At 43.6% G+C, this 22,061-nt stretch overlaps 1 protein-coding gene and 3 non-coding genes across 4 annotated transcripts in view; all 4 read right to left on the bottom strand.

Moving 5' to 3' along the window:
- TEX14 (testis expressed 14, intercellular bridge forming factor) overlaps positions 1-21,723 on the bottom strand; it is a 29,914-nt gene extending 8,191 nt beyond the window's left edge. The window contains exons 1-22 of the mRNA XM_086475224.1: positions 21,573-21,723; positions 17,312-17,426; positions 16,855-17,020; positions 15,993-16,129; positions 15,208-15,289; positions 14,623-14,753; positions 13,661-13,774; positions 13,085-13,208; positions 12,114-12,292; positions 11,041-11,192; positions 10,055-10,245; positions 9,677-9,831; positions 8,316-9,312; positions 7,496-7,602; positions 6,251-6,330; positions 5,418-5,684; positions 4,759-4,859; positions 4,308-4,427; positions 3,625-3,718; positions 2,822-2,912; positions 1,717-1,779; positions 542-669 (exon numbers count right to left, since the gene is read on the bottom strand). Of these exons, the coding sequence (XP_086331350.1) occupies positions 542-669; positions 1,717-1,779; positions 2,822-2,912; positions 3,625-3,718; positions 4,308-4,427; positions 4,759-4,859; positions 5,418-5,684; positions 6,251-6,330; positions 7,496-7,602; positions 8,316-9,312; positions 9,677-9,831; positions 10,055-10,245; positions 11,041-11,192; positions 12,114-12,292; positions 13,085-13,208; positions 13,661-13,774; positions 14,623-14,753; positions 15,208-15,289; positions 15,993-16,129; positions 16,855-17,020; positions 17,312-17,426; positions 21,573-21,708 (3,730 nt within the window). The 5' untranslated portion in view covers positions 21,709-21,723. The remainder of the gene's footprint in view (positions 1-541; positions 670-1,716; positions 1,780-2,821; positions 2,913-3,624; positions 3,719-4,307; positions 4,428-4,758; positions 4,860-5,417; positions 5,685-6,250; positions 6,331-7,495; positions 7,603-8,315; positions 9,313-9,676; positions 9,832-10,054; positions 10,246-11,040; positions 11,193-12,113; positions 12,293-13,084; positions 13,209-13,660; positions 13,775-14,622; positions 14,754-15,207; positions 15,290-15,992; positions 16,130-16,854; positions 17,021-17,311; positions 17,427-21,572) is intronic.
- On the bottom strand, positions 17,650-17,860 carry LOC147414147 (small nucleolar RNA U3). Its single transcript, XR_015183966.1, has one exon. It is a non-coding gene; the product is annotated as a small nucleolar RNA U3 (small nucleolar RNA).
- Positions 19,009-19,219, bottom strand: LOC147414146 (small nucleolar RNA U3). The gene has a single exon (XR_015183965.1). It is a non-coding gene; the product is annotated as a small nucleolar RNA U3 (small nucleolar RNA).
- LOC147414145 (small nucleolar RNA U3) lies at positions 20,552-20,762 on the bottom strand. Its single transcript, XR_015183957.1, has one exon. It is a non-coding gene; the product is annotated as a small nucleolar RNA U3 (small nucleolar RNA).
- Positions 21,724-22,061: the final 338 nt, after the last annotated feature.

Genomic DNA, 22,061 nt, shown 5'->3' with positions numbered 1-22,061 from the left:
CTAATGAAAGTACAAAGCAAATGATAATTCATTGCTTTTAAACACTGAAGTTCAACAAACATTGAGATCGCTTTATCAACACTCAAAACATAGTAAGTGCTTATGACATTGTCTGTCTTTAAAACGCTAAAATCTGCATGTATCACTCCAAATCAGTTTTAAATGTCTAAAATAATTTCTGATTTATAAAGGTTACCATTAATGACCAAGTAATCACCTTTCAGAAACCTTTCAGATAGTGGCTTTTGCAGCTGTGTCGCCCTAAATTATCTTTTAGTTCTACATTAAGAGATTTCTTTTAACCAAACAGGCTCTAACTACGAAGTTGTAAATATTCAGACCAAACCAACGAGATTACAGACAAGAAGGACAGCATTTCTTGTGGTTACTTGTTCCAAGCCTGACATTTCTGCATTGGTACGTGAATGGAGTTTCCATGATTCACATCAACGACTTTTACATTAGCAAGTCTTGGCAGAAAGGTCTGACTCCCGGCGTGGAAAGGTTCAGTAAGTCACCGGTCCTTCCTCTCTGCAGTTACCTGAGCAGAGAGGAGTGCTGACGCTCATCGGTGCGTGACTCACTCTGGGCGTTTTACAATCCATGTCCCTGTAGTGGTTCTCTTGCTCATAGTGGATACTCGACAAATCCTGAACATCTGTCACTGATCTGAAGTATTGAAAGATGTTCTGAGAGTTAGAATAGCCACTTCTTACACTTGTGAATTGCTAAATTCTGCTATTTTCAGGTTCTTTATATTTCAATTTTGTTCAGTCTCATCTCGTTTTCCAGAAGAGACACAGAAAATTTCCCACACACCATCTTCAATAATCTTGCAGAGACAGAAAAGGTTAATTTTTGCTTTCCCTTCCTTTACAGGATTTCTTGATTTTAATAATCCTCCTATAAAAGAAATCTCAGGAAACTGCCTTCAGAAAGAACAAGAACTTCAAATGTGAACCACGAGGCAGAAAACTCTCCAAAGCCAAGCAAAGATCCCAAGGTTTAACAAAAATTAACAATACATTAATTAAGACTAAATGTAGGTCCTAAGAGACTTTAAAAGAATTACGCAGATAAGCTGAAACTGCTAAAGATCTGCACAGGCAGCGAATTCCACTCAAGTTACAAAAATTCTTAAGTGGATGCAGGACTGGGATTATATTAAGCAAACCAACGTCTTCTGCAGATAGACCCTGGATTACACTGTCCTCAGAAGATCATGAAATGAACAGACATCTACTGTTACCAAATCAGCAATTTCTATGAAAATCTCCATTATCTGTAAAAAGAAACTAACTTTACTCGTTAAGTCACAAACCTATTCTGCAAATTTTTCCTGAGAATCTCAATCACCACATTATTTGTGTAATAAAATTTACTTACCGACATACCAACGATTTGCTCTTTAAAGTAATTTTACTTCTTCTGTGTATCATGAACAGAACAAACAAGAAATCCTAACACTTTGTGTGACAAAGCACACCCAGATTAACACTAAGTTAATTACTTATGAATATGAAAACATTTCAAACCAAGGACAACTGTATGTGATAGCTCTTCTATACCAATCTCCCAACTTATCAAAAGAAAATTTTCTTCTCCCTCTCTCAGCTTTGGCCTGTCTCATCTTCCTGTTTTGCATCAACACAGAACTTTTACAGTGGTAACCACCAACTTGCTGAAGTTTTGATATGAAATGGTCTGAGCTCTTACACATCTTTTTCTTTGCTTTCTTCCTGTGGCTCCCACAGTATCACTTCTCGTGCTGCTTCATCACTGGAATGAGGGAAGAAAGGTCATATTCATTGATCCTCTCAGAGAATTATGAAAATAAATGTATTTAGTTTCCTCTCTCTCAAAGAGTTTAAAGGACTACCTTCTCTCTGAGGTAGACTGCAGCTCATAAAAGTTTTTTGCTTAAAACCTTAGAAGATGGAGAGTGCTAGGAGAAAAATGCCATTTTAAGCACATTATGGGTTTGTATCTGATAAGGAGAAAACTTCAATTTGACATACGCTGTTTCAAAACAAAACTGAAAGTTAAATAAAAATCTACAAATATACATCACCACATTTTTTTTTCCTCAACCTTTGACTGGGGTTTTTAAGAAGCCTGAAAGCCACTGCTGAAAGACCTTCAGGGGGAGGACTGTTTCTCTTTAAGCAAAGTAACCCTTGCAGCATGAGGTAGTAACTGGCCAATATCTCTGCATACTAGAAGAACATGAAATTTCCAAAAATACTGGATATAAACACCTCATGTTTGACAGATGAGACTACAAGTCTCCAAGCATGAGCTAATGTTATCTGCAGGCAAGATACAATGAGCATACTTGCATCAGATTGTTCCCACAGGAGGGGAAAAGGCATGATCTTCATGCCACTTGAGCTCCCGAACCAAAGCACAACAAAATTAAAACAGATGACTGAAGCCTTAATTTGAATTATCTTTGCTCTGTTTAAGACTGTAGTTAATCAATGTAGAAGGAATTGTAATACATACATGACTTATTTTTCCTATTTTAGCTCCTTCATTTAGCAAAAAAAAAAAAAAAAAAAAACCAACAAAAACCCACAACAAAAAAAGAAAAAAGCACAAACTCAAAACCCCACTGAACACTGTAAAAGACAAAACCTCAAGAGACTTGTGAAAGTCCTTTTAGTGTTTTCTCTGCAAGGAACTATGGTATGTAGATAATCATTAAAAAACACTGCTGGCATCTTCTTTGAATATAAGATATACAAGCAGAATTAATAATGAGAGCACACTTTATAACATAATTTATGCTCAAAGTAACGATGAAAGTAAGTCTATCTACCTGGCTACAGGCATATGGCTGAGTGGATTCACTCCTAGCACGTTACTGCCAGAGTTCTGCGCCGCTGTGCTGCAGGAGAGCATTTTTCCTCCTGAATACAAATAACAAATGATCCCAGTTATTGGGTTTTGCAAGTACAAAAGAAAGCAACACAACTCATTGAACAGGAAATTGCAACTTTATTAAATTTTTCAGTTCTTGTGACCTTTGTTGTTGTCAAGAGACAAATGTGTTTTAAAGATGCATTTTCATAAACATGCCACAGCTGCCAGACAGTCAACCACTGAAGCACTGGGGAATATCGCAACATTTACAAATTTGAGCTGAGAGGCGCAACAGACTGGAGAAACAACAATGATCCTTCCATTATTCTGCACACAGACAATGTCAGCTCTTACAGTTTTTAAGCTCAAGATCCTTCTAGCAATAAGAATGTTAATGTGTAAATACAACTCTAAGTCAGTTTCCAGCACCATATTGAGCTGCATTAAAAGATTAAACGTAGCCCTAGGGTAAAAACAAAAAGGTTGCAAACAAGTTCTGTTTGGTTTTTTTAATGATACACAGCAAGAACATAATCATTGCAGTCAACAATATTTCAGTGACTGCAATGCCCAAACCTCATCTTCTGAAATCCTGAGTGTCCTGAACTCTGACTAAAATAATGAGGAATGAGAGACCAAGTGACCCTGAAGAATCAAGCTCCAGCCTTCTGACAGGAGGGCTGCTGACAAAAACCTAAGTGCAAAAAGACTCCTGTCTCCCTGACTCAAAAGTACCTTCAAAAGAAAGAGCACATCTACCTGAAGCCTCAATACCTGATGCTGCGTCTTCAGGTAACTGTTTCTGTAAAAATCCTTCACAAGCATCTTCTAATTTGCTCTCAGCATCTGAGGTCTGAAGGGGGGAAATAGGAAGTGAATTGAATAACAGTAGGACAACTCTCACAGCCTGATGTTCACAATAATCAGAATAGAGAGACAAACTTTTCAAGAGCTCATCAGCAAATAGCATGGATTGGATTGAATGGTCCATACAATAGTTTCAAGTCTTCAAGAAGTGAATGAAGATTCCTTTAAGACTATTGAGTACTACAATTGATAGAGCTGTGAAGGAAAGGCTGAGATTATCGACTGCCCAAAACTTTTCTCAGCCACAGATTATGTAATTGCCGAGTAAACAAGTGAAGAAAACATGCCCCTGGTGTTCTGGGGGCCTGAGTGTTTGTGGGGTTTTAGTTGTTTGGGGCGGTTTGTTTGTTTTTCAGGTGGGGGTGTGTGGTTTAAAGGAACAGGGCTAGAATTTTCTTACTTTTAGATAAATCTCTATTTGTAGATATTATTTCAAAAGGAAAGAATAAAAACTGTCATTCTCCCATTTTCTACAGCTCTTTGACAAACAGGAGCATAACAAAACCACATGTTGTGTAACTTAAGTCCAGAGCTCTCGACACAGACTTCATTCCTGTCTTTTCTGTTATTTTGACTTCTAGTTTTGAACTTCCCTGAGTAGCAGGAGGAAGGAAACAATCAGAATCAGGAGTCAAGAATTCTTCAGTCACATCAGGATATGAATTAAGGGAACAATGTAATGCCCTTGAATGCCCCTGTGAAACACATCATCATTTGAGATGTTTTCTCCACTCTCTATTAAAAAATATGCTAGTCAATATGTTAAACAACACTGCATCAAGTTGAAGTTATATTTCATTTGGTCGCTTTGAGTTTCAACCTCCCTCCTGCCCCTTACATTGCCTTGATGCATTATAGAACCAACCAAAAAAAACCAAAGGGGGGTGGGTGAGGGGGGATTGTTAGTCAGATCACAACTGAAAAGATCAGCTGTCTTGGTAGTTCAGTGTGCAACATGGAGAGACCAGGCTAAACTGTTTTACAGGTAACCAGCTGCAACTAAACTTCTTGGAGTACTATACATACTCTAGAGACATTCTCAACTTGTTGAGGAAGGATCGAATTCTTATTAATAACTATTCCAGACTCTGCTTGTTCATCTGGTGATGGTGACTTGGAACTTCTCCCTAGGATGTCAGAATGGAACAAAATTATTAGGCAAAAAAGAATATGAAGTGAGTGATCTGGACCACTGATGGAATATCAAGGACAGCAGACAGTAAAACTACATTGACTGTCAGGAACATGGAGAAATAATGCCATTTAAATGCTCACATCGTTAACCTAGGCATATGAAGCTGTTCTTGTTCCTTTATCCATAACCATTACAAACCCACTACCCATTACGTTGCTACGGAAAAAGCATCTCTGTAGTCCGAGGGACAGACATAAAGGTGAAAGCATACTCATGGATCTGAAAGCTTTGGGTCTCCCATGCTGATACGTGGTAATCAATGACGATGAAGAGTTTCCAAGCTCACCGGACATTACCTCCAACTACTAACATGTAATACTCATTCTGTTATTTATGTTCATCAGTGACTGAGTGATTGACCTGCTCTGGGGGCAAGAGTCTGGAAGATAAAATTGACAATTACTGTAACAAAACCACAGAAGCTGAAATAGGCTGGGAGACGGGGACACACAAAAAGAGAAGAAATTCTTTTTTTGTTTCTCAACCTTACCTCCAGAACTTCCGAATGGAGACTCCAGATCACTCTCCTCAGATTCAGATCCACCCTCAAAGCCCAGATCCGAAGGCTCAACATTATCACCTGTCTGCCACCTACATCTTTGCTGGTCTTGACTTTCTTGGACTCTAACAGTGACACGGTGAAAGGCTTCCTTTATACTCTCTGCTTCACTTTCAGACGTACATTCACTGGCTGGAAATGGAGAGCCGAGTTCTAGCTGTCCTGAGGCCACTCTTCGGGCCATTTGCTTTACTTCAGCTACACAAAAAGAACAAAATCACCAGTTCACCCAACAGAATCTGGACCTTCAAAGCATTCGCTTTGTTTCATTGTGTCTGCAGACTTGGAAATGCTAAATTTATAGCCTCTAAACTCCTTTACCATGAAAAAAGCTGAATACTTCCTCCCATTTCAAGAAAAGCTGAAGATCTGCATAAATTGATATGGACGAGCCTTTACATGAACAATTTTTGTTAGTTTGCGTTCTCTATTATCCGTGCCTGTACTGCCATCCACTGGTCATTGCTATACCACCCTTTCTAAATTCATACGCTGTCCCTCCCTTACATCCTCCAAAACAGGGCTAAAAATTCTTTGAGCTTCATAACCAAACCATCTTAATGTGGTTGTGATTATTTTATGCCCTGAATGTGCAAGACAAGAGGATCCTACTCATTTGGTTTTCAGCCAAGAAGAACCTAATGAAGCTTCAGCAACGCAGGCACACAGACCTTTCTTAAGTAACAAAATGTGTTAAGTTTTCATGCGCTGCACTGCAGTAAGACTTGCTAACATTAACGCCTAATTAACACTGATTTACTTACTCCTCCATTCTGATGGCATCATCCTTCTTGGCTCGCTTATTTTTGTACTGTAAATTTCAGATCTTGATTTTGGATAGCACCTATAACAAATTGTTGCGAAATGTATCAACCTCTGTTAATGCACAAGCATATTGTGTTAAGTACTCCCCAGCCAGTAAAAGACTAGAAGTTGGTCTAATGTTAATTAAAAAGCCAAGAGCACACGTGTTCTAAGAACCCAACAGAACCAGTAGGTTGAGCTGTCAGAAGCTTAGAAAGCACAGTTAGTTATCTAGGTCTGTTACAGATTAACCAGACAAGCTATACATTAAAATCTGTATTTCAAAAGCTGCCAACTGCCTTCAGATGCTATTATCTATGTATACACTAACAGACCACGAACGCTATGTAGATGTGTTTTATTCAGATCAGTTCAGGGATCACTGGACAACTGAAGATACTCAAAACTCCAGACTTGGGTAACAACCACCCTACCACCAACCCGATTCCAACCCCGAGTTCATTCCCTTGACCATCTAACCACACGTCAGCATCTGGTATATTTATGTTCTAACCAGGCATGTCCTTTACCAACAGGTCTTACTGACCCAACAGGGTCATCAATCAACTTAAAAACCGCAACAGCTTTCCCGACCGATTTGACCCAAACGTTGAAGGAGGTGCCTGTCCCCACCTTTCCAAGTCATAGATACATTCATTTGCACAAGTTTGCCAGGTACTTTTAACATGTACTTTCCACTCATATTAGAAATACGAAGGGATGACATTAAAAAGCACAGCGAACATAAGAAAGTAATGTATGCTCTGTTGTCACTGGGTTTAGCAAGACTGTTCTACTCCCTCAGCCCCTAACACAAGTCCTAGTCGTACCCCTATGAAAGCTGAAGTATTTCTAACTGAGAAGTCAATGAGGCTGTGCAGAGAGAGAAGAACCACCCTTACCAGTAACTTACCAGATTGCTCTTCTTACATACTGTTACGGTTTTGGACCACTGACCTCCATCACAGAGGAATCTGTCTGACCCCCACTCTTTAGAAGTAACTGCCCTGGCGCAGCAGTCACCCTGTCAGCTCTGCAGCTGACACTGACTCACAGCAGGGTCCTAATTGGATAGATGGGGTTTGGCTTACTGAAAAAACACATTTAATGTCATCCTTGATCCTGGGTGCATTTACTTTTGACAGCAGCTGTATCAAGATGAATCTGCTAGAATTAACTCTTCTGTGAACACGATCAAAACTCACCACCTCTCTTCTTCACTTCTACTTGCTGCAGAACGTGAATCACCTCCTCTCTGACACTGCAAGTTGAACTTTTTTTTGCATCTTACAGATACATGTGGGAGTAAATGCTGAAATGAGTCCAACAAGCCATGATTCAGCACATGTCAGGCATTCTGGTAATTACTAGTTGAGCTGCCTATGAGATAGTATAAGAACCAGACCGTGTAAACCTTATTCCCTAGGTCATATTTTAGCAGCACTGCTCAGAATACAGGATGACAACTCCAGGCCTTAGCCTAGTAAAAACTCTGCCCTGGATTTATAGCAGGTTTCCTATGTATACAGGCAGGCTATCATAACATGTAGTTCCCAGGGGAATGAAGGGACCTAAACGACTCAAGATTATTCCTACAGCAGGTATGTACATGAATTTCTCTCTTTCTTTGGGCTAAGCATGTCACCTACTTATATTTAATAAAGGAATTATCTAGAAGCCCTTACTAATGACAGCTTAGACCTCCATAACTAAGTATACGAACAAAAATCTTTCTCTGCCTGCCCTTTTCCCTGACAGTCCCATCTCCATCTTAGTACAGGATTTTATTCCCTCCTGAGCCACTGGACTAGTATTTTGCTGGAGGCGGAGTAGGGAGGGAATAATACTACTGCACTGCTGAGCTGATTATTTTCATTCCTATATATAATGCAAAAGGTATGCACATACATTTTAAGAGACAGATTCATCCTCATCCCTCCGCTTGGACACCATCTGTAACTACACCTCTTTACCTGCTAAGGAACACAGAAGTGATAAACACAGTGACCCTGCTCAACACTTTACCTCATGGTCCAGGCTCATTCGATCATCCAGGCTTTCCTCCACACTGAAGCTGGGATCATGACGGTTGCTATCATTTTTATTCTTATTCACCCCATGAAAGCACTTCCACTTTGCACTTGGAATTGCCTCCACTTCCTTTGCTGTCTTTGAACTCTTGCAAACTCTTGCTTGGAAACTCTCTCCACCCGATGCTCCTTGTGCCTGACATGTTATCAGTGGCGGAATATAGGCACTTGATGGTGGACCTACAGGCTTCCATGAAAAACTATGAACTCCAGAAAAAGGGTAACTGGTATTTTGGGAAGTATCATCAGATCTCTTCCAGTGTCCTTCTTGAAAATTTTGCTTAGAAAGCTGATTCATTCCAATTCCCTGGAGCAGCTGCTTTTGCTTTTCAGTGGCCTCTAATTTGTCCAGTTTCTCCTCTGTTCTGCACAGGGAATCTGCTGCCTGCTGCACCATGCTTTGCATAATCTTTAAATCAAGGACACATTTGCTGATGATGCGCTCCTCATTTCGGGACAGACTACTTGATCTTCTCCCAGCATCTCCTCTCACCTGTGCCAGCATGCATAGGTCAGAGGCCTCGCTTAGCCTCTCCTCCTCTTCTGTAGAGTACTCTGTACCCCATTCTGAAAGGTCACCTTCCTTGTAAAGTGTCTTTTCCTCACAGCGCATGCCAGGGGACGCATATAGGTCACCAAGGGTAGCATTATCTTCTTCCTTTTGCTGCCCTTCCTCAACCTCCACAGTTTGACCTAATCCAGCTCTTTCTTCCAGGAAGTCTTCGTGAAGTTCTGGAAAACTGGCAAAGATTTCATTGATTTCAAAGCTACAGAGGCTGTCATCCACATCACTGACACTGAGGGTCGTCTGGAGGTCAGAAGCTGCATCACGAATTTTGTCCTGTGCAACTGGCTGCAGACTGGCTGATGCCTCTTGGTCCACTAAAGCACTATTCTCCTCAGCACAAAGAGTGTGTCTTGGGGCAGTAGAGCTGTCTGAAAAATTTGATTTTAAGTGTTAAGTCATTTCCTCAGATGTCCATCAAACACGCTGCTTTCACACATTTAGGAGTTAACGTCTTTTAGAGATTACATGAGCAGAATTTAACACCTCTGCTGGAAACAGTGTGTCTGAACTTCAGATATTAACCAGACTTAGAGTCTTCAGTTTACACTAACAATTAGGGTGGTAGCTAGAATCCAAAGCTACCTGCTTTCTGTTTTCAAACTACCTCATAAAATCTGTAAGCGCTCACATTTTAGTTACTTGTATTACACCTTTATGGACTGAGGAACATGCTGGACTCATGAGGAAGATGCTAAGTGAAGGACACATGATGTTTTGCTAGGAGAAACTCACCAGCCTCACTTATCTCTTTTCCCTGCAATTCCTGTGTTCTCTTATGGTAGCTAAAAGCTGATGCCAAACAGATGTTCACATCTGCATAAACACCGGGTCTCTGTACTTTTGACATTTCATCAGCACGACCAGTTTGAGACTTAACTAAGCCCTGTAACACAAAAAAAAAAACAAACCCTGAATAAAAGACAACTATATTTGACAGTTCATTGTCTCTTCCTTCTCTTTTAAGGTGGTTTACCTCCATGACCAGAAAAGGACACTCAATGTATAGATTGCCTCCCACCTAGATTTAAGCAGAACAACTTGAATCTGAATGGACACAAAACTCTGCCGTTTATAAACACATGAAAGGCTACAATCCTGGCAGTCACCTTTAAGTCGTTTTTCAGTATATATTCAATATCCCGAAGTTTCATGGAGCGCTTCTTCTGTTTAGGTTCCAGCCCTGACTTTATGATACTGTAATAGGGCATAGGAAGTCTGACATCTGCTTCTAACTGCTGTCCCGAAATTATGAGCTGTTTAATAACTGAGTCTTCAAGACCTTTCCAGGGAAGGGTCTCTGCAAGGCATAAATATAGACTTTACGTCACAAGCTGTATATCAATGTTAATGAAAAGAAAAGAAAGAAAGAAAAAAAAAAAAAAGATGAAACAATCAGAGATACTGAAGCACAATTGTCTGCACATTTCCTAATTTACAACTACTGCCATGAACCAAATGAGCACTCGGTCCAGTCTGGCATCTCGAGCCCTCATCTTATTTCAACAGCGGATGCTCTAAAGGAAGCTGACAGCAATCTCTTGAGGACACTTACACTGTAAACCACGCTCCGGATTCTTCATTAACAACTAGCTAACAGAAGGCTTAATTTTTAGGGTGTTTATCCTATTTCACTGTCAAAACAGTCAAAGTCAATACATAACATACATTACATTATCTGTAAGTTACCTTAGTGATCAAAAGATAAAAGCTGCACAGGCTCATTTTGCACATTGCGAAGAGTTACCTGAACGTTCTGCTGTCCCCGTATGCAGAAGAAAGTTAAAAAGCAGACAAACACCACACACAAAATTGTATCTCTCCAATACCAACTATTAATCTCATCCTTTAGTTGTGAAATTTTAAGTTTTCTGATCACATTTTACGAGTTTCCAGTAGTTTTTGCTACTGTCATTAACGTTTGGGTTTTCTGCCTGGAAGGTTCCTTTTCCAAGTTAACTCTGTCTGAGCCATCACAGCGAGGTTTTGTCCCGTCACACAGGGGAATTACCAAAGACATGAGGGGGCTGACAGTCCGCACTGAACACATTCAGTGGGTTGCCCTAGTGACACAAACCTACACCTCCAGATATACCTGTCAAGGCCTCCTGCAGTACCGCACAGAAGCTATAAACATCCGATTTGACCGTGACAACTTTTTCAAGGACAACTTCAGGAGAGCACCACTTATACAGCTGGACCGGGACAGGAATACGCGTCAGATCACTGTGTTCTCCACCATCTTTGCTGTATAAAGGGAAGAAAGTTGTAAATCGAGACATACAGCATGCTCAAATAGAAGGTATATCTTTTGGAATTAAACATCTGAGTTGGTTATATCTGCTTTTAGTTCAAATACCTAAAAAGTCCAGAGTACATCCACAAGTAAAAATGTGTAAAGTTTCATTCAAAGTATCTGCCAATAAATGTATTTTGGCAGATTACAGCAAAGACTTTCCAGAGAAAGTAATGCCTCCTTTAACAAATTTACACTCAAAAAGAAATAAGAGAAAGCTGAAGATTTCCCAATAGGAATTTTACAAACAACCCTTTAGCTCTGTCCAGCGTTCTCTGACCACGGACAAAATACAAGAAGGTGCCACCCAGCCTGTCAACACGTCTTTCGCAATGTATATGTATGTCTAAAAGATAACTTCCTCCTCGCATTCAGCTACAGAGTTTTTTGTTATTCATTTCACAATAAGCTGTATCTGAAATAGACAAGAAATTGCCAAGATTTATTAACAAATTGAGTTTGTAAGGTAAGCTTCTGTAAGCACAAGTTCAGCGTAGAAAGAGATTTAAATTATTTCCAGCCCAGCAGCAGAACTAGGGACTCAAAGAGGAATTTCACCTCTAGTCTGTACGATTAGGTCCTATTTCTCTGTGACGGTATTTTTATACTCCAGTAACAAGCTGCTTCTCTTACTAGTTTGTATTTTCAGATACTTATAACATAGAAACTAAGTTCACCTGAAACTTGCCATACTGCCTGTGGCTGACTTAATCTGACTAGTAATAACCTGCAGTTCTTTACTCCTCTAACTCTGTTGCCTGTCTCAGAGGCAGGAGTCTCTAGTCAAGAGGGGCACTTCAGCAGAACTTAGCACTAAATTTGACATTACTTGTGTTTGTTCTTTTCACAGAAACAGCGAGGAAGTTCTTTACCTCTCTATCATGTATTCCAAGTTGCATAGCTTTGCCTCACCAGAAGAGACAATCTGAATGGCATAGGAGGTAACTGAACGGTGGATAAATCCGCGGGAGTGCAGAAAACACAAAGCGTCATTAATTTGAAGCAGCACATGCAAAATCGTCTCCATGTGCAGTACTGGGAATTCTGTACGCTGAAAAAACCAGGAGTACCAAATTTGCATTGCAGGTCTTTAAAGCGTGATGTAGGGGAAAACTACGACTGTACAGAAGGCAAAGAAAGCAAATATGAGCATACTGCTGAAAGTGTCACACAAATTGCTCTTGCTAAATAATGTTCATTCTCAACACCAAAACAACTAGAGGGGAAAAAAAAAATATTGACTATGCCAAAATTCACTTTGAAGCAGAATGAACTCTTAGAATTTCTTGCCTCTGACTGCACTTTCTCCAGTAACTTAGATGTCTGCATTCAAACAGTTAAAGAGATAACAACTCAATTAACTGCAAAAAAAAGGAAAGGAAAAATACTGAATGACAAAAATAAAACACAAATCAAGTTGATTTAAAAATAATAATAATAATTAAAAAAAAGAACCACAGCTGAGTTCAAGCCTTCATTTTTATGCACAGGCAGTCTGCAGTGCACTACATGCAAACATTCAAGGGCAAAAGCTGGTTTCACCACATTTGCAGTATACAACCACATGCAGAAAACTAAAAGTTCAGCCAAATTTATCATCAGCCATTTTAAGACTGACACCAAGCAAGAAAATCAATGCAACTGCACCTAAACATTAATTGAAGCATTTGCCAGTTACAAGCTTTACCAGCTTAGAGTATCTGACACTATGCAATGAAATAGAAACCCCAAAAGGCAGAGCAATGATTTTGTCTTCTTGTTCTTTAAGTAAAGATGGCAGATGTAGTTACTAAACTTCTTCCTCTCAATTAATTACTATTTAAAATACAAGTATTCCAATTACCCGTTCATGAAGGATGCTGTACAGAGAACCAAAGTTAACCCTTTCATATACTAAACGCGTTTTCTCCAAGTCACTAGACAGACAAACGGACATCAGCTGTAGCAAACGAGGATGATGGAGTTTACTGCAAAGGGAGAGTAAAAAAAAAAAAAAAAAATTGTAAATTGCAAATCGGAGATTAAGAGAGTCCTGGCATTCTAGGTGTTTCTATCAATTCAACAGGAATGTTTCTAACTTTTCATTAAAAAACCCCAAATTTTGAAAGACTGTAGATTAGGAAGTATTTAGGAAACAGTGCTTAATGTCACAACTAGAAGAGTCTATAAATAAACCACCCAAGAAATGTGCAATGAAGCATTCATCCAGACACATGAGAGGAGAGTATCATCTTCTCCTGTATTACCCACTGGGGAGCAAACGGAGTGGGAAGAGACCGGAGAAGAGAGACCTGTGTTCCTCATTTGGAGAAACGCAAGCACAGCCTAATGGTCTTCCCATGGTTAATCACATTTCCTCACGTCACTGGAGACAACCAAACCCCAGGAGTGCTGGTGGCTACCGCACATTGTCTCTTACCTACTACGTTCCTGCTCTGCAATGAGAAGATCAGCCAAGCGTAGTTTACTACAGTTCTGATGGGGCTCAAAGCCAAGTTCCTTCACTGTAACTCTGCTACCTCCCCACATTAAGCTACAAGGAGAAGAAGAATAATTTCTACAAGATGCTTTCCACAGTATTCTTTTTCAGTTATAGGATTACTTACAAGTAATTCTGTAATTCTGAAATGCTCTGGTGCTGTCTCCTTCTTTAGTAACATTACTTTGATGATCCTGGCTATAGCATATACTCTTTCAAACTGACAATAAATCCTCATCCTGTTAAAGACTGGATGTAGCAGGACATGTTTGCTGTCCAAGGATGCTACCCTTCCACGACCCCAAGGTAACAGAACAAGGACACTCTAAAACTACTTTCACTAAAGGCCATCAGCCCACTGTGATACAAGCCAGAGCTTTCGGAAGATTACATCACCAATCTGTCAATTCTCTGGATGCCTCTGAGGCACAACGACTTGCTACACAATACAAAAGATCAAAAAAAAATTTTAAAAGGCTCAGTCTGCACTTGCAACTCATTTCACCATAGATTTGAGCGAGTGGGCTGCAGACATGCATATCCAGAGGCCTGAGGTCTGACCCGACAATTACAAGGCCTAGACACTGAACAATGCAATCAGTGCAGCCCCAGCAAGACGTTTCCCACCACAAAAGGAATCGGTACTGAAACACTGCTATCCCCGAATAACCGTAACTGGGGTAACATTGCTGGAAAGGACACAAGCAACCTGCAGGTATCAAGGAAGCCTAAAGAAGACATTAATCAGTGGACTGCCAAAAACAAGCTGCAAGCAGAAAACAGTGGACGAATATAGAATAGACAAGGAAAACCATCCAAACAAAGCATCTGGCACAACAACTTGCTGCTGATAGGAACAGATACACACTAAGAGGGGCTAAAATCCCTTTGATTCCACTTACTTCGTCATGGTCATGTACGGTCCAACACAGTAAGAAAACGTCGGTTCATCATCTGCCTGAACCACATCTTTTTCCCCGATAATAGGGAGAGACGCCAAGTACCCTAGCTGCCCGCTGCCTGCAAGATAAAACTGAAACACCACCAGGGCGTGACCAAAAGGAACATGCAACAGTTCTCAAGGTCTGTCACATCTGTCACAAACTCCCTACAAACTTGAGTGCAATCACTGCAATGGGAGCATCAGCCAAAGTGTCATGACGGAACGTTAAGACATTCGTGTCGAAAGCTTAACTTTCTAGGGAAGCTGAAACAGGGACAGCAGAAGCCGTCATTAAGAACTCCCGCAGGTGACACATTTCACAGGAGCTTCTATTGCTTGTTCCAGAACAGCTTCCTCTGACAGGGCCTGCTAACGACTAGAGGCCTGAGTATTTGTGATCTCCAGTTTTTTCCCCACCATTTCATTAGAAAGAACACCACACTAAAAATTAAAAATAACACAGTTGGGGTAATTACTGTGAAGAATATGTGACTCTGAAAAACCGTACTGATACCATCAGAAAACCATTATCCATACACCTTACCTTCCCAAAACCAAAGCTGTAAACGTTCTTGGCTGCATTATCTCCATCTTTTAGGAATCTACCCAGAGGACCATCGACGTTTCTAAGTATCAAAAACATAAGAAATAAGGGTAACTAACATGCCAAGGCTTTGAGTAACATACAAAAGAGAAATGCAGAAATTCTGCCACAGCCATGTATTTCAAGTGTTGCATTTGACTGGTCCCACACAAAAAGTGTAAAGTGGATGCTGAAATTTCAAATTATTGTGCAACTCATTAAAACTTTTTAACAGACACACTGTTATGATATGTATTTGTTTAAAGCAAGACAGACAATTAAAAAAAAAACAAAAACAAAAACCCCAACAAAAAAAGCCATATAGATATATACGCGCACAGGCGTCCTGCATCGCTTTTTGTTCACTTGTATGTATTTTTTTTAACATGTGTATGACAGAAAAGCTCTTGAAACGGTTGGGAACACACCCCTGGAAGATTTGCAGTGATCTTAAAAGATCAAGAAACAAACTATTTCATGTTACCGCCATTTTAATACTATTAAAATCCAGTACTTCATATCGCTGATTTCAAGAGTATCTCTTAATATACAGATATTTACAACTACCAAGTTTCTATGTGGAACTCTCACAACAGAAATAAGAGGTATCATCATCGCTAACACACACTGGTTTTAAATCTGGTATTGTCAAAAAGAAACAAGAACAGGTTAATTTTAAAATAACAGAATATAGAAGTAAAAGTCCTTGTAGCTCAATCCCTCAGTACCTGAGAACATAATCTTACCCTTGCACAAGGCCACCAAACCTAGATGGACCGCAGACCAGCGCTTTTGAGGAGCCAGTCTTCCTGAGTAAATCACAGGGAAAATTTTGAATGGCAGCCTGCATGTGGAATGTACAACGCTGTATAAATTCCAGCATCTAGAGAGGAGGGAGAGGGCAAAAACAACAGAAAAATTACTTCAGAACTACAATATAAATCTTTTTAAATTAATAGATCTTGACTACTGCAAAAATAACTAGTTACTTGCAATATTTAAATAGGCATTTCAAGAAACAGATATACAGGAAACCACGAAAAATTACATGAAAATGTAAGAGAAAGCTTGCTTCAAACACCAGATGACTAACTTTCAAGACATTCACCCACTGAAAACTGTAATATCTGGTTTCTTTCTAAGAGGAGCATTGTTAAAAACAGGAAACACAAATATTATAATACAAGTTTTAAATCAGTACTATAGTCACGAATAAGCCTTCTTGATACTGCGTTCTGCTCCGTGCTCGCAAAAACTACACACTTGAAAAAAACTTCAGGCTTACCCCTGAATTGCACATACGTGCAAACAAACTACATACATTGGGGACTGAAAACATGGGCCTGCCATTCTCCTCACTGCACACTTAAGACATAAAGGTCCTCACAAGTTCCAGGCAGACACGTCCCTGCACCTGAGCAAAACCTTAGTTAAATAATGTGAATCACGAAGACTTCAAAAATACCATTACTGACACTGAAAAATAATATTAAGTAATTACCTAACACATAAAAGTGGAGAATTTCTATGTGGAATGTTGAAGTTTCTTCACTTTGAAGACGTGAGTACATATCTAGCACATCTTCAACACATATTACACACACATACCTGGGCACTGTTTTCTTTGCCAGCTGACATAGCCCAGCACCGAGGACTTCTTCCATCTTTATCATGTACTCTCAGATCACCTCCTTCATCCAATAACCTGCTAAGAATCCATCGATTTCCCGAGAACGAAGCTGCGTGCACTGGGGTGCTTCCATCGTAACAGCGACTGAGGAACGTTAAAGCAGAAATGTTTCTACCTAGCCCTACCACACCCAACCAGCTGTGCTGCTGGGGAAAAAAAGCAGCATATCTAGAACATATATGTACTCCCAAACAATGACATTCACTATGAGATAAGGAAAATGAAGCACCGACTTACCTCTGAGGATCGTTGGCTACCTGCATCTTAAACACTTCTTCATTTGCATACAGTAAACAGTGTATTACATTGATGAAAACCACTAAAAGATTAAACATCAATTTCAATTTAAGAAAAAAAAGTATTTTTTTACTTAACTGATTAACGTCTGAGCCATAATCCAACAGCACATCGACGATTTTATCAAGACCCAGCAATGCAGCGACGAAGAGAGAAGTTTGGCCCATGGAGTTTACAGCATCAACAAAAACACCTACAAGAAAACAAAAGATTAGGAGGCGAGCGCTGGCTGCCCCGGCCCCGAATAAAGGCAACGGTTCATCAACAATGAAACCGAGTGCCGCATCCTCTCCTAGACAACCGAAAGACGAGAACACAATTACATTAACAAAAAAGAAAAGAAAGCGCAGACAACCTTGCAAATCTGGTCCCAAAGCTGTTCTTTGAACTACCGTTAAAAAAACAACGGGCCACAAACCACTCAGCCTGTGCTCTCTCCCTCCCGGGACCAAAAGGCCGCGGGAACGGTCATCAATGGCGGGCGGCACCACAAAAAGCAACGCCGCCCGCCCGCTTCGCGCTCAGGAGACAGCACCAGCATCCTCCTCGTGGTTTGTGACGCCGATCAGGAGCGATCACTCTCCTCTAGTGACCAACTACAGAAATGACCCCTGAAAGTATAGTCTTAACTATACACCCCTCGCCACACCGCCCCCACCGCCACGCGCTGCCCTCTACCTCACGGACACCGCGCTCCGACCGGCCCCGACCACCCCCCGCGCTCCCGCCGAGCCCCCGCCGCCGCCCAACCGCGGACCGACACCCCCGGGATCGCTCCGCCACCCGCGGGACGGCCGCGCGGGGCAGAAGGCGCGACACGCCCCCTCATTTGCATCTTTTCCCTTAGACGCCCAATCACACGCGCAGCTCGCAGCTCAGCCACCCGCTCCCCCCCTCGCTGCGGGCCGCAGCGCTCCGCAACGAGGTACCGCAAGTAATTAATTGTTTTTGGTTTTGTTTTTTGTTTTTTTTTCCCTTCTTTTAGAAATGGAATTTTTCCTTCCTTTTCTTTCTCAGGTTTGCCCTTGTTTTTCATAAGACTATTTGTTTTGTCTGATGGATGAGGTGGTCTATCAGCAAGAGTTCTTTTCCCAAAGCTCGGTCCTGTTTTCCCAGACTCCGGTCCTGTTTCTCACAAGACTCAGGGCCCCTTGTTTCGTTCCCTGGACCCGCTGGTCTATCAGCAATACTTACCTTACTAATGACTATTCCTTTGAATAAGAATGCCGACAGACTGGTAACAGGGAAACATCCGAGCCCGGAAAGTACCACCAGATAGTCTTTCAAGTTTGTGCTGATTTATGTGATTTACGCAAGGACAATCAATCAGTAAAACCCCCGTATTTTTGAGGAAAATATCCTCAAAATATCCTCGCACCGCCAAGGGCGATCGCACCCGGCTGTCAGCGGGGCTGGGCCCACCCCTCCGCGCCGCTCGGCGACTCCGAGCTGAAAGCGAGCAGCTGCTGCCCAACCCCCTCCAACGGCAACGAGGGGCACCCGCGGCTCCAAAGCCACCCGGACCGACGGGGACAGCGCGCCGAGACGGGAGGAGGGCAGGGCCCCCACTGCCCCAACACGCTGCTCCCGTCCCGACAGCACTGGAACAGCTTCGTAGCGCCCCCTCAGCTCCCCCCGACTCTGCTGTAGCACAAAATCAGTACCCTTCGCGATAGGCTGGACGCGCCCGCAGATCTGTAAAAAAACCGCGTCTTTCCCACCAAAAATCAATTAACCTATTTTTTGAACCGTCGTTAAAATAAAAAGGGCCACAAACCACTCAGCCTGTGCTCTCTCCCTCCCGGGGCCAAAAGGCCGCGGGAACGGTCATCAATGGCGGGCGGCACCACAAAAAGCAACGCCGCCCGCCCGCTTCGCGCTCAGGAGACAGCACCAGCATCCTCCTCGTGGTTTGTGACGCCGATCAGGAGCGATCACTCTCCTCTAGTGACCAACTACAGAAATGACCCCTGAAAGTATAGTCTTAACAATACGCCCCTCGCCACACCGCTCCCACCGCCACGCGCTGCCCTCTACCTCACGGACACCGCGCTCCGACCGGCCCCGACCACCCCCCGCGCTCCCGCCGAGCCCCCGCCGCCGCCCAACCGCGGACCGACACCCCCGGGACCGCTCCGCCACCCGCGGGACGGCCGCGCGCGGCAGGGGGCGCGACACGCCCCCTCATTTGCATCTTTTCCCTTAGACGCCCAATCACACGCGCCGCTCGCAGCTCAGCCACAGGCGCGGCTCCGCCTCCGCTCCCCGCCACCCGTGACGCCACCGCGCTCCGCCCGCCCGGCCCGGTCCCCGGACCGCCCCCCGTGCGCGTGGGGCCCCGCAGAGCCGGGGCTCCACCAGCGCAACGCCCTGCACCGGGGCTCCACCCACCCGGGCCTGCGCCTTTGCAGTTTTCATGACACTCCGTAGAAGAGACGACGGCGTCAGCTATGCTCCCTCCGCCCCACGCCACCGGAGAAGAGGCCCTGGCACCAACGCCGGGCAGCCCTGCACTCGCCCGGCATTCCGAAGGGGAGGCATTGGCTTCCAAGGGCTACCGAGGGCCAACACTTTCAGGCACACTCTTACATACCAACTGGAACAGCCCCACAGGATATCATTAACCCTATCCTTTGAATCTCGGGATCCAGCCCGAGCACTGAGGACTTCCACACCACGGCCAGCAGTATAACGCTGATCAGCTTCTCCCATCCCCACACCCCAGCAGATGCCCCGTGGTCCCAGGATGCAGCCTGGCACATCCCATCTTCCACGGCATCGCACGGCATAAAGAGCACAACACCGAGCCGTTTCTCCCTAACCCCCGTCAGACTCTGACCAAAGGTTTACCGTGCTCCAGGCCTAGCCTGAGCAACGCAGACTCCCACAACAGGTCACAAAAGGTGAATCCTGAACAGTTTCTTCCTCGTCACTCTGACAACACTGTCATCGTGGAGAAACAATTCCACGGCACCCACCGAGTCACCTCGCCCTACACAGAGATGGCTCGAGAGACCATCGCCTCGCTTGCACACCCACGTACTAACAAACGTTCAAGGCGTTTTTTTTCTCGGAACAACCCCACACCGCCGGACATGAAACCGAAGCCTGCCCGGCTGCCCGTACGGCCACCGCTATCGAAAAACCACCGAAGGGCTGGAGAGAAACCAAGTGCTGCCCGGTCTAGGGGGCAGCCGGGAGTGTAAATGTCCCCCCGGGACGGATTTGCCCCTGGAAGGCTTCCCTTGCGAATCCGGGCTCACCCCCCGCCCCAGAACACTTTCTTTGAACCACCGATAAAAAAAGAAACGGCCACAAACCACTCAGCCTGTGCTCTCTCCCTCCCGGGGCCAAAAGGCCGCGGGAACGGTCATCAATGGCGGGCGGCACCACAAAAAGCAACGCCGCCCGCCCGCTTCGCGCTCAGGAGACAGCACCAGCATCCTCCTCGTGGTTTGTGACGCCGATCAGGAGCGATCACTCTCCTCTAGTGACCAACTACAGAAATGACCCCTGAAAGTATAGTCTTAGCCATACACACCTCGCCACACCGCCCCCACCGCCACGCGCTGCCCTCTACCTCACGGACACCGCGCTCCGACCGGCCCCGACCACCCCCCGCGCTCCCGCCGAGCCCCCGCCGCCGCCCAACCGCGGACCGACACCCCCAGGACCGCTCCGCCACCCGCGGGACGGCCGCGCGGGGCAGAAGGCGCGACACGCCCCCTCATTTGCATCTTTTCCCTTAGACGCCCAATCACACGCGCAGCTCGCAGCTCAGCCACCCTGGCGCCGCCTCCGCCCCGCCGCACAGCGCCCGCGTGCGCCCCCATCCCGCATACCCGGTCACCGGTGCTGCAGGGACACTGGCGCCTCTGGGAACGGCACCCGCTGCTGAAGGTCTTGATAGTAACAACGAAAGGGAACGGCATCAAGTACCGGGTTTAATTTAGAAATTCCCTGTAGTTAAAGGTCGAAGTGCCAAAAACGACTGTATCGAGTATACTGTAAGCATTTTGGAATCAAATTAAAATCAAAATCCCATTTAAAGAGTGTATTCTTAAAGTAGACTTTCAGAATTTTAATTTTACAATACCTCAGGTCCTTATGAGCACCTTACAACTAAAAGCTTAGCTTTCAATTAATTTTCATACATTTTTTCATTCAATAATTAGCACCACTTACCAGAAAACTCCCAACGACAATGCGTTTTGTAAATATATTTCACTCACAAAACTGAATTGTACAGACACTACCCTGACTATGTTTTACTACAAATATAAGCAGACAGGAAAAAGTAACACTTTTCTGCCAGCTCTTGCCTAACCTTTGCTTTTACCTTTTTTAAGAAGCTTCTTTGCTTTCTCAGAGTTTCCTTGCCTGACATACTCATGCAGCTGAGCTTCCAGGGAGTCATCTGTCATAGCACCAAGCTGGACTGGGCAGGGGATTGGAGGAGGGAGAGCACGAACCATCTTCTTTCCTCAGCAGCACCAGGAAAAGGTAGGGAACGCCATGAAGCTGCAAAAAAAGCCGTAGCTTAAAGAACTTCGTTTTGCCTTCAGAACCTCCTGTAGCTGACACAGTTACGGCTGCTTCCTCCAGACAAATCCCAAGATAGAAGGTAAAGACAACCTCCCCCCGAGCTGTGCCCTCTGAGGAAGGACCTGCCTGTAAGACAAGCCGATGAGAGGGAGCAAGGCCCTGGGAGCCTAGAAAAAGTGCTCCCAAGGAGAAAAGCGAGAGGTGACAGCCAGGGGATGACAATCACCGCTAAAGCCTGCCAGGTGCGTAGGCCTCACCGGCTGGGCGAGGGCAGGACAAAGCC

The sequence above is a fragment of the Leptosomus discolor genome, chromosome 18, assembly GCF_034619465.1.
Source record: "Leptosomus discolor isolate bLepDis1 chromosome 18, bLepDis1.hap2, whole genome shotgun sequence".
NCBI classification, from domain to species: Eukaryota; Metazoa; Chordata; class Aves; order Leptosomiformes; family Leptosomidae; genus Leptosomus; species Leptosomus discolor.
The sequence above is the reverse complement of the archived record's forward strand: the minus strand, read 5'-3'. Positions and strand labels throughout refer to the sequence as shown.